The sequence below is a fragment of the Panicum virgatum genome, chromosome 5K (assembly GCF_016808335.1).
Source record: "Panicum virgatum strain AP13 chromosome 5K, P.virgatum_v5, whole genome shotgun sequence".
Classification (NCBI taxonomy): domain Eukaryota; kingdom Viridiplantae; phylum Streptophyta; class Magnoliopsida; order Poales; family Poaceae; genus Panicum; species Panicum virgatum.
This window is the reverse complement of record NC_053140.1, coordinates 5,810,799-5,822,307: the sequence shown is the minus strand read 5'-3', so window position 1 is coordinate 5,822,307 and position 11,509 is coordinate 5,810,799. Positions and strand designations below refer to the sequence as shown.

Below are 11,509 nucleotides of genomic sequence, written 5' to 3'. Positions count from 1 at the left end.
ATTAGAAATGGCGGAGTGGGCGGGGGCTGCGGATGGCAATACCTCCTTGTTGGCGATCTCGGACTTGTAGGGGAGGACAAAGTTGACGGTGAGTTTGGTGGGGATGGTGGCCGGCGTGGGAGGGCGTGGCTGCATTAGGGAGATGGGCGTCTTGGGGAGCTCGAGGTTGGGGGCGACCTTCTTCCACGCCTCCACGAACGTGGAGTCCTCGGCGGCCTCCGCCGCCGGAGCTGCTGCGCCGCGCGGCTCGCTGCGATGGAGCGAGCAAAGTAAGGTTGGGGGCAGAGAAAAAAAAAGAGACAAGGGAAGGGGAAAATTTCTCTGGAGAAGGAAGGGGGCAGTGGGTGATGTGGGGGTCGACCTAAGTTTCGAAACTTAGGTTACCCGTAAACTCAGCATTGTGGATCCTGTCGCCATCGCCGATTAGCCTCTCGACCGTTGCCACAGGAAGCAGAGCCACGGCGTGCCGGAACGATCCTCCCCCTCCCTCGTCCTCATGGCGTCGCCGCCGCCGGGGTCTCCGGCGTGGTCGGTGGCCGTTCGCCTGAGGCACCGCTGGGGGCTGGACATCCGCGCCGCAGCGGAGAACGTGCTCCCCGGATGGGGCCGCGGCGGGGAGCGCCTGTCCCTGCTGCTCCGCTTCCGCCGCTGCCTCATCCTCACCGTCACCTCCCAATGCGGCGCACGCCCTGCGGCGGCCACGCAGCCCGGGGCGCCGCCGCGCGGCTGCAAGATCCTCCGCTTCCTGCGCAGCAGGTGGGAGCGGCTGCCGCGGGGCGCCACCATCTCCATCTGGCGGCGCAAGAAGCATTCCCCGGCGCGCGTCGCCGCCGCCGCGCCGCGGGGCCGACGGGCTCAGGTGATCCCATCCCTGGTATTCTCGGCAAGGCAATCTCCTGTCCCATCCAATTCAGGCTTGGTCTGACACTTCTTGGCTTCTTGTGTGGCTGCAGCAGAGACGAATGCCGACGCGGCCCGGCTTCCTGGCAATGTCATGGCCGCCGACGTCGCCGGCGGCGCTGCGATTCGCCGTCGCCGCCGTCGCGGTGGTCGTCGCATCCATCTTGGTGTTCCGCACCACGGTATGCCATTATGCACTTCTTGCTGCGTATGATCAGATCAAGCTACGCATCGCTATCTGCAAACAGTTCCACGAATTGAGGCATGCCTGAACTCCGATTCTCTGAACCCAGAGGTGCATCGGCTGCTGGAACTGGAGAGGACGCAACGGCGAACGGATTGCCCGCTGGGCGAAGTTCTTGGAGCTGATGGAGCATTCTCCTCCCTACCACAAGTACAAGCGGCTGCTTGGCGTGCCCAAGCGAGGAATGGAGTGGATCTTCAGCAAGTAGAGCTCTGATTCACCCAGGTCAGATGAGATGGAAGGCGGCTGGGTTAGTAGGGTTCCTGACACGCGCAGCCTAAGTTAATTTAATGTTCGTGTTATAGATGGTGATTGGGGTTTGTACAATCAAATAGGCTGATCTGATTTTTGAGGAACAAACTGGTTATAGCGACTTCGTTTTGGTCTGATTGTGTCTTTACAATACCAACTCAACAGTTTGCACATTTCAGGGGGGAAAAAGCTTTCCAAAGGGGGATCTGCCAGTGTGAAAGTTGTTGAAGTTCAGAATAGAAAATCTCTGGTACATTTTGTTTGCAAAATCGAATAGGCTATTCACATTTCTGTAGCTTCTGAGGAACTTTACTTAATGTTCAGAAATCTAATAGATTAACACTGTATAACATCAGACAACCCTCCCAGAGTTACTAGCAGACAAAAATTCACAGATCTCGACTCCACAGGTGTATGATGAGTCGAGCTTGTTGTGACAACCAACACTACGAAACTAATGGGTGAATGAAACATTAGTATTTTCGAACAGACAATATCAAAGAGCGAGGTGAACTTAAAATGAGCATATGGACATGGAGGAGCCCATAAGGCACAGGTAGGTGCTTGATCCTGCGTTTATGGGAGTCAAATGAGTTCCTTCCTCCCCCTACATCGTCATTTCTTCCCCCTGATGATGACAGGTTCAAATCAGTAGCAGGGATGAATGTTGGATACACTTTTCAACTTCTTATTTCATGACTCGCACTAAATTCACTTAAAACACGGGAAGACTGAAAATGGATAGTCTTTCTACTGTTTACCTGTTAGACGCTTTTCGGAAGGGCATGAGGTCCATCCTCCACTATCCTAAATCGCGTATCCTGTATAAGAAGCATATTGAAACTTCATTATGTGGAGAAAGAGTTCGAGCAGAATATGATATTCATAAAAGGTTATTATGCAACAACATTTGATAAGTTTGCCACTAGGATTATGCATAAAAAAAGTTGCACATCACCAAAGTATATTTTTAATTTTGTAACACTTCCAACCATTTCCAAAATAACGCAACAGAACAGCATCCTTAGGACACATGTAATTCAGAATCTTCTAAAAGTAATAGGAAAAAGAGCAGCACGAAATTGTTACGACCTAGTTGATCTACATTACCTTTTCTAGCTTGTCCTTCATTGGTGTAGGCACCAATATCTTCTGAACACAAAGCCGCCGGAGAACACGTTGTTCAAGCATAAACTGATACTGAACATCACTGTTGTCTGGCGATACACTTGCTATGATCTTCTTCTCAATCCCCACCTCCTCTAGATAGCAGAAAACATATTGATATGATGACATGGCTTTTTGAGAGAGAAAGCTATGAGGAAATGAGCAACGAACCTCCAATGAAAGGAGACTGGAACATAGCATTTAGTTTAGAATGATCTCCAACATCATGAATCTTGCTTCTCAAATGCATTGGAGCTTTGAAGTCCACACCAGGATTGTCTCTAGTAGTGGACAATGAGAAAGCCTCCAGTAAATCTATGAAACATACAGCAATTAGAAAAAGAAAATTGAGGGGCACAGTACTTACAGCTTTTCTCCTGTTACAGGTCTAACATCAGTTTGAACTTGGAACAATTCTGCTGAGGTTTCCTGAAGACAGCTTAAGTTTGCAGGAATTTGTGTTGCTGCTGAAGTTTCCTTCTGTGCTTCAGAACAATTGGACACTTCTGAGCCATTAGAACTTGTTTCAGTTCCATTCATCTCATTTTTGTGATCTGCAGAGATCCGACGTGTTTCTGTCAACAGCCTAGTATCTGGTTTCTCAGACGCCTCAATCTTGACTTCATTCTTATCGCTATTTTTTCTAGCAAGCAGACCACTAAACTCAAGGTCATCCCGAAAAGTGTTATTACTAACATGGCTACCCCCCCAAAATGTGTTTGATTCTGACTCCTGGAAATTAAAACCAGGACTGAACCCATGCCTGAATGAACCCTTGCCAGAAGGCTGTGAGCATGTACTGTGTCCACCGACAGTATTTCTTACAGAACTCACTGCTTTCTCAGCAGCGAAGGAATCTGCGCTTCGATTGCTGAAAGTTGGAAACTTATCTTCTTGCTTCCTGTCCACCTTCTGTCCAAAGAAAGTGCTCATATCAATGTCACTCTGAAGATCCTTGGTCCGGAACAGGTTTGATAATTCAATTTTATCACCAAAAACATCTGAAACAGGCTGCTGCATGTGAATGCCATCTTCAAAAATGGCATTGTCAGGTCCATGAGAAACAGGACGAACTTTTGAAGCAGATCTCTTTTCAGTTGACTCAGTTTGATACATGCTCAAATCTGGAGAAGCATGGAAAGAAGATTTATCTTTGGGCATTACGGTGCAACTTGATTGGTTAGTTAGTCCAGTGTTACCCTTCGGCTGGAAATTAGAAGAACCCCAATTGGAAAATTTCTCCTTAAGTGATAAACGACAGCTCGGCTCTTGAGTTCTTGGCTGCTCAGTAACACTTTCTGGACAATAATTTGTTCCAAGTATCTTCTGATCCGTTGTTCCTTTTCTACCCACCTTTTCTGGATTGTTAAATAGTGACTTCCCATGAAGATGTGCATCCATATCTGGAATATCTAGCTTATCCAAGCTTATATGAAACTCATCCTTCTGGTTCATCTCATTCTTTACTGATGGTGATGGTTTCTTCATTGCTTTTCTACCCACCTTTTCTGGACTGTTAAATAGGGACCTCCCATGAAGATGTGCATCCATATCTGGAATATCCAGCTTATCCAAGCTTATATGAAACTCATCCTTCTGGTTCATCTTATTCTTTACTGATGGCGATGGTTTCTTCATTGCTTTAAACCCAAAAAAGGGAGAAAGGTCAAGACATGCACCCCATAAAGAGCCATTGATGAAGATAAAAGAAGTCAAGAGTAAAAATTACTGACCTGCAGCAGACGAGCATGATTCTTCACTGCAAAGAACAATTTTGAAGGGTTCAGCAAGAAATTCCTAATAATTTCGAACGACATAAAAACATTTAAGTAACCAGGAGCCTAGAACCTATTCATACACAAATACAAGTAGATCCTCCAATACCTTATTGGGCTCCTCCTTTTCTCTGAATCATCTACGGTGTCGAAAGACCAAGCAGAAGCACCAAAAGTGCCATTTGAGTTGAAGATTTTCTTACTTGGTGGGTGCCTGACAAAAATGACAGAAGGCTCAGAACCATTGTATAAATGTAATAATGTAATGTGCATGTGGCTTTAGTATGCTTACCTTTCCCATTTGAGAAGTCCAGTGCCCTCACCATCATCCATCAATGAATGATCATAAAACATGTCATATGATGATGGAATTCCTAGGACGAACATTGCAATTAAGAAACACAAAGATCTCAGAGCAGAAAAAAGGACAGTCATGATTTAATGACAGTAAGACAAGTGTACAAAGAAAGCATCCTGCTAGGCTGACCTAGTCCACAATGTAACAGATAAAAGGAAGAGAACACACCACAAATTCCATGTATCTCATAGATGTCAGAAGAAAAGCAGAACTACATGAATGCTGAGCACCATTTTATAAGTCTGCTAGGTGGCTGATGAACTAAGAACAGATGAAGCAACTTTCCAACCAAAGTTTGGCACCTTGTGCACAAATCCAGTCATTTCAGATATCACAAGAAAAGCAGAATGGCATGATTGTGGAAACACTGTTTTACAAGCCTAGGTGAGCTTGTCACTGATGAACTAAGTAGATGTAAAGCAGGTTTCAAAACCAAGTTGGGCAACATGCCAGTGATCAGTAATGTTCTAATAGGATTGGGAGTCCGGGAGATATGAAATCACGATCACTTCAGCATCATAGAATAAGTGCACCCTAGCTACAAATTAACACAGAATGTCCACTGTTTTTTTTGTTACAGAGATGTCACTGAACTGTGAGGTATTGGAAACAAAGAAAGATAGACAGAATTCTAACCTGCATTCTTAATTCCTGTGCTAGATCTTGTTGAGTTTCTGCAGGAAAAAAAACTATATTATTTGTGCCTGCTAGAACATGTTAGGCCTATTAGTCAAACCTATGTATATGTGGAGTAACCTTCGCTCTGGAGAGTATCCGTCTTTAAATCCATAGCCACTTGTATCAAAATGTTCCTCTCTTTGATTAGGAAAATGATCCTGTGAATTAAATTGATCTATCCTCCAGAGTCTATCAGAATCCTCATCAACAAGATTGCCATCTGATCTCACATGCTTTGCTGTCCAGAACAAAAAATTAGAATAATGAATATAAAGTGTAATATTTTCAGATCACTCATGAGACCTGATAGGAAGATGGCACAGAAGAACTTACATTGCCATTCCTTTTTAGGTTGAGGTTCATAAAACATGTTTTCATCCTCAAGATAGATGTCAGCATTATGGTTCTCAGATGAATCCGGGAAATAGCAGCTAAACTGTTTCCTCCTTTCATAGCCTGATTCATTTAATGTACTGCCCATTTTGGCTGATAGTCTTCGCTCCTTCAACATATTGATACTATTCATAGAATCCTGTTACAAAAGCGATACATAAATTATTTTTTTTTCTAAAAATGGTATGATTCAATTAACACATCTAGCTATGATAAGAAAATTGGCTGTAAATTTTTTCATGATGTATAATGAAAAACGTCAGTCATATAAGTTGTATAAGGAGAAGTTTTCTCCGATAAGTGCACCGAAAATTTCGAGGTAAACAAACAGTAGAAAATAATAAAATGAAACACTGACAACTCAAATTGGATCCACCTTAATTACTAAAACAACATTTTTTCTATAATTAAACGTCCCTTCAAATTCTTGTCTGCCCATATTTTCTCCTTTTTATTAAAAAAAAGTTGGGATCTCGGTTTCAAGGAGTAAGGAATCTGAAATTCTCACCAATGCCTCTGTGACATCAAAGGGGATAGAGCGTTTTGTTTTATGTGTGGACCGCATGGCCTTTGGAGGCAAAGGTAAAACCCTGCATTGCCACATTGAATGCAAAATAGGTTAGATTTGCATGTAGCACTGAACCTGTGTGAAAGCCACAGGCATGACTTGTATCACAAGAGAAGAAAGTTTGTTGTTCTCAAAAAATTGTGCTTTACCTTGGCTATAGTCAAGGTGGACAAACTGGACCATTTAGACAAGAGCCTATCTGAACTGGACTAGGTGACTGTTATTCTAGGTCTCAAAGGCAAGATAATGACTACTAATGATTAATGAACTTGATTGCTGCAACACGAACGAGCCTCCGAGGATAGTATCTAAACTTCTAAAGTGCAAGAATTTTTTTCCCGTGAGGTATGTAAAATAGGACTCTTTCCATGATTATGGCACTGTTTGCACCTATGGTTACTTTGTTTTATAGAAGTCTCAACCAACCAGGTAGCCATTGTCCATTTAGAAATACCAATTAACATAAATAAGTGTGTATACTACCATTTCTGTAAAATTAAAAAATGTCATTATCTAAACTTCATCACACACTTTATAGCTCAAATATTCATATGGGACATATATTAAATTAATAGTTCAAGCTTTATCACTCAACCTATTGATTGGCCTCGGTGAATGGGGAGGTGTTTCCATCTTGATATGACCAAGACCTGAAACAGAAGCAGATGAATGTCTAATGAACCACTATAGCATGTTGTTAAAAGAGACGAGAGACAGCGAACTAAGGTGATCACCAACAACAGGCAGACTACAGAGCTCACACAAACTTCACAGACAAACACATACACATCTGCTATCAAATTCTACTACGATCTGAACATAAGGATGCAATTAATGTGCAAATCCTCTGAGAAAATACATGTAACAACAAATCAGTAATATTAAAAAAAATACAAGTCCAGAATTTGAGGTTTTGCTGTGCAGTGATCTGCAAGTCTGCACAGCATGTCTTCGTGTAAGCACAGACGAACTGCTCATTTTCAACTGATACAAAACTAGTTATTATAGTAAGCCACGAAACAGATCATACAAAATAAGCCATTAAACAAATAATGATTATGCTGGAATCTAGACAATAAGATGAATATGAACTCAATGTTATCGAAACATGCACCTTTAACAGAAAATGAAGCATGAAGCTCACGGGCAGGTCGAGTGGTAGACTTATTATTTGATCCCTCATAACTGACCAAATCAAGAAGTGAAATTTCTGCAAGTAAAAATCATAGCCAAACATGAGTTTCTCAGCTATACAACTTATGAATGGATACAGTTTATTTTATGTTTATAGATCAAGTCCTTAATAACACAGCACCAGACATCAGCTGCTCCTCCTCTAGTTCCAAGCAATAACAGCTGACCAAATTAAGCATTTCTATTAAGTCTTACTACCTTCCATCAGAAATGTATGTCATTTTAGGTGCAAGTCCTGCTATCCAATTAGGCTTGAGCGATTCCTCTACTACCGAAGCGAGGGAGGCTCGAAGCAGCCATCTCCAACTAGTTGGTTGAATTCTTTCCCAAAACACAAGCTTCACAAGGTAGGGACAATCAATCCATAGTTACGGGAATAACGGACCAGACGGAAACTAAGTTCCCACTTTGGCCCGCTTGCTTTGTTTGGAAATGGTTCCCCTATTCCTTCTTATTTTAACTCATTGTATTCCATATGGAATAAGAGGAGAAGTCACTGAATTCTTAGCACTCAGGGGGGCTAGTTAGAACAATTTTTAGAAAAATCTCTCTCTATATAGAAAAAAAGATTTAGAAAAAAAGGATAAACGCGATGCCAGCGCCATAAACTCGATAACCAGCACCGCGGAGTCAATAAATTCAACTAAATAGAATCCTAAAACACCTCTGGTTCTTCTGGCATATTTGATGAGACCGGTTCTTTTTATGATCCTTTGTAGGGTTTATCTCGGAAGAGAATGCTATGAAGCCTGACTTTCTAATCATCACCTGTTTCAATGGAAAGCTCGGTTGCCAACCTGTACACTCTTTTTTGTTGGTTAAACTAAATAGGGAAATAGTTGGTTGAATTCTTTAATCGACAGGTACACTCTGATCATCGGCTCAAAATCGATCTGCCACTTTTTAACATACTTTTTCGTATTTCCGGTACACCCAATGGATTATTTGATCCATATTTCTACTTGTCAAACTATTTTAACTTTGTACAAGTTCCAACTTAGGATTGCCAGTTATTCTGGTTTCTTATTGCAACATCCCAATTTGTCTTGTCGAGTTGGCAACTGCCCATGGGCAGAACTATTTCCTTCTTAAGGATATGCGGCTCTACTATGTGTTCTTGAAGAAAAAGGTTTTAAAACTTTGACCATGAATACACAGAGAATTACATAGATTCATAGAATAAGATGTACTTTGCTGTATTCATCACAAAAAGTGGTTTTATAATATATATAGTCATCTTTAATAGAAATGCCATATTCTTATAGAAATGGCTAATCAAAGTGTTGTTTTGTAGTTGTAGAGCATCCCAATGTCCTAAATGTCATACAATTGTGATTAGAGGGATTATTATTTTGATAATGCACAGACTTGATAAGTAGCTCAATCAGTAGGGACAAGAGAAATGATTAGTAGTAGTGAAAAATCATCACCACTTTGGCATTCCAGATTTTGAATTTGCTTCCTGGTGCTATAGTTTGTAGGTGGGGATATTTTACAAGCAAGTTCTTCATGAGAATTTACAGCTGCTGTAACACCTTGATGACCAAAGGGTGATGACAATCTGCCAATGCAAAAGATGTCAATCCCATAAAACAAGACGAATCCAGGCACATTCTTACTATGCTCTGTGGAGATACCGACCTTGGCTGAGAGCCTGCAGAATAGAAGAAATGATAATTTATGATAAACTGTACTGTAACATTTTCTTCTTAATATATTGATGTGCAGCTCTCCTGTGTGTTCGAGAGAAAAAAAAACTGTACTGTAATAAAAGGGCTAATTACACACTTCACAAATTAATACTATCGTCAAAGCCCATTCTTCTTTTAGCAGCCACATATTGGACAGAAGAACACATATATTTACAACTACCTCAAGTTCAAATTGGATGTCATTCTAAACTTGGGAAGCTAACCTTTTGAAAATAGGCCATGAATATTGTAAAAAAAACAGATACGGCATCAGACATTTAACATTTTTAGTACCTTTTACCACCATGTGATTACTGACTAGGGAAAAGTGATGATCAAAATTATGCTTGGAAGGCTACAATAGATTCCTAAGCGACAAGTAAAAGGTACTGGAGGGAGTACCTAGACTGTTAATTTTGTGGATATTTATGGTACTATGGTCATCTCCATGTGCCTAGGTAGAAAATTGAAATGCCATTTGCGCAATTACTTTTGATGAGTTTCCTTGACTGATGTACAGGAGACTGCACCCTTACCTGCTTCCTTCATGTTGCTATTGCATAAAGAAGTGATCTTTATTGCCTCTGTAGGGGGACCATCTGAAAGAGTGCAATCCACCTGTTGTATAGCACCATCTGCATCTGGCATGATAGTAAAACAATCATCATAAGAAAAATCTGCCAAGGTTGACATTACTTGTTTTACTTGTCCAGAAATTACAGATAATATGCAGTAGGGTAATACGATTGAACCACGGAAAAATAAAGCTCAAACTGAAACGTCAATAATCAAAACATATAGGAACCTCACTTGTGGATTCATTATAATGACTAATTGGAGTTGCCAGATTGTTGATGTTTAGAACATCAAGTGATCGAGGCTCCTGATCACGTGAAGCTTGACCTCCTGCTACATTATCCTGGTTCTGTAGCTCTGGCCTCTGCTGTTGCCGTCTCTTTTGTTCAAAGTACTGCCTTTGTCTGCCGAGCATTGTTTGATCAAGGATGGCTCACTCAGTTTCATCAACATAAAACGAATATGACTAGCACCACAGCATACACTTTTACTAACGTAAATCAGTGAAAGCACCAAAGTTACCTGCTCTGTGTTGACTTCCTGGACTGCTCATTTCAGGTCCAGACAATGCAGAACCCAGAGCCACCCAAACATAACCAAATGTTAGCAGCATGTCACAATTTGTTAAAACACAGCTACACGCAATCACCATTCTAGAGTTTGAATCCCAGCCATAAACCACCGTTGCAAAAGTGAAGCACAAAACAGTCGAAATCATGCTCGTTGCCCAAATCACATGCCGTGAAGCACAACACGAACAAAATTTAAGGTAGAGATTGGATACTCACGGCGTACACCGTCCGCCTCGAACCGCCCATCCATTGCAGCATTACGCAAATTAAGAGTGATTCCCCCAACTGCGAAATCGAAATGAGGAGCAAGCTCAGAACCAGGGGCCGGCATGGGTGTACACCCATTTTTGACAAAAAAATTCGAATCAAGTATAATACGTATCGTAATTGGGTCGATCCGAATACAAATAGCATACGTTAGGGTTTGGGGGTGCTCCGTTTCGTACAGCAGAAAGGGAAGAGAAGGGGCGAGCATACCTGGTGGGTGCTCGTCGCCGGCGGAGACGTGGCGAAGGGCGCCGCCGCGGCCGCGAGAGAGAGAGAGAGAGAGAGAGAGAGAGAGAGGTTTTTTTTTTCTTTCGATCGGGGGGTGGGTGGGGAGGGGGGGGGGGATTTGTTGGGTGAAGCCGTGAAGGTGAATGCCCAGCAGGCCATCGGGCCGTCTCGGTAGCAGCGCGTATTGCTGTTTTTTTTTCAATCGGTGTATCTAATCTATCTATTAATAACGAATTTTTTGTTTAAACACAATAACCGTCCACGCACCATACAGCCTTTGACCTACCAAGATTTTTTTTTCGAATTTCAAGATAACGAAATCCTTGATTTACTTTTTGGAATTGAAACAACTAAACCAATTTTGAACTTTGAAATAGTATTGCACGTCACCAAAGAGAAGACGGATAAGGAAATAGTGTTAGGAGCTCTCCTTCACTGACGTGTACTCTCTCCGTCCCTAAATAACTGTCGCTTTCGCTTCCCGAGAAATAACTTTAACCAAATATATATAAAAATATATTAATATTTATTGTACAAATTAAATATTATTAGATAGATATATGAATCTAGTTTTTTATAAAATTTATTTGGAGGTTTAAATGTTGCACGTATTTTCTACAAATTTAGTCAAACTATTGGCACGAAA

The 11,509-nt window shown here is 41.7% G+C and overlaps 2 protein-coding genes across 2 annotated transcripts; one reads left to right on the top strand and one right to left on the bottom strand.

Moving 5' to 3' along the window:
* The first annotated feature begins 387 nt into the window (after window positions 1-387).
* LOC120705887 lies at window positions 388-1,569 on the top strand. The gene is made up of 3 exons (XM_039990423.1): window positions 388-859; window positions 954-1,082; window positions 1,194-1,569. The coding sequence occupies exons 1-3, from the start codon at window positions 497-499 to the stop codon at window positions 1,350-1,352; spliced, it is 651 nt and encodes a 216-aa protein (XP_039846357.1). The 5' UTR covers window positions 388-496; the 3' UTR covers window positions 1,353-1,569.
* A 51-nt stretch (window positions 1,570-1,620) lies between these two features.
* On the bottom strand, window positions 1,621-10,901 carry LOC120705886. Its single transcript, XM_039990422.1, has 21 exons — window positions 10,846-10,901; window positions 10,585-10,653; window positions 10,319-10,341; window positions 10,031-10,200; window positions 9,757-9,861; window positions 9,171-9,183; window positions 8,960-9,090; window positions 7,450-7,545; window positions 6,931-6,985; window positions 6,276-6,357; window positions 5,708-5,906; window positions 5,453-5,612; window positions 5,333-5,370; window positions 4,631-4,712; window positions 4,448-4,552; window positions 4,297-4,322; window positions 2,931-4,203; window positions 2,735-2,844; window positions 2,507-2,658; window positions 2,158-2,217; window positions 1,621-2,024 (listed from the first exon to the last, which is right to left on the bottom strand). The coding sequence occupies exons 2-20, from the start codon at window positions 10,624-10,626 to the stop codon at window positions 2,161-2,163; spliced, it is 2,919 nt and encodes a 972-aa protein (XP_039846356.1). The 5' UTR covers window positions 10,627-10,653; window positions 10,846-10,901; the 3' UTR covers window positions 1,621-2,024; window positions 2,158-2,160.
* Window positions 10,902-11,509: the final 608 nt, after the last annotated feature.

Bases quoted from the DNA above. Each gene is read 5' to 3' on its own strand.
- LOC120705887 (XM_039990423.1), top strand. From the start codon at position 497: ATGGCGTCGCCGCCGCCGGGGTCTCCGGCGTGGTCGGTGGCCGTTCGC. The intron at 860-953 runs GTGATCCCATCC...GTGTGGCTGCAG, and splicing joins CGCGGGGCCGACGGGCTCAG to CAGAGACGAATGCCGACGCG. The intron at 1,083-1,193 runs GTATGCCATTAT...CTCTGAACCCAG, and splicing joins TCTTGGTGTTCCGCACCACG to AGGTGCATCGGCTGCTGGAA.
- LOC120705886 (XM_039990422.1), bottom strand. From the start codon at position 10,626: ATGCTGCAATGGATGGGCGGTTCGAGGCGGACGGTGTACGCC. The intron at 4,323-4,447 runs GTATTGGAGGAT...TGTTCTTTGCAG, and splicing joins AAAAGGAGGAGCCCAATAAG to TGAAGAATCATGCTCGTCTG. The intron at 2,659-2,734 runs GTTCGTTGCTCA...TCTGCTATCTAG, and splicing joins CCAGTCTCCTTTCATTGGAG to AGGAGGTGGGGATTGAGAAG.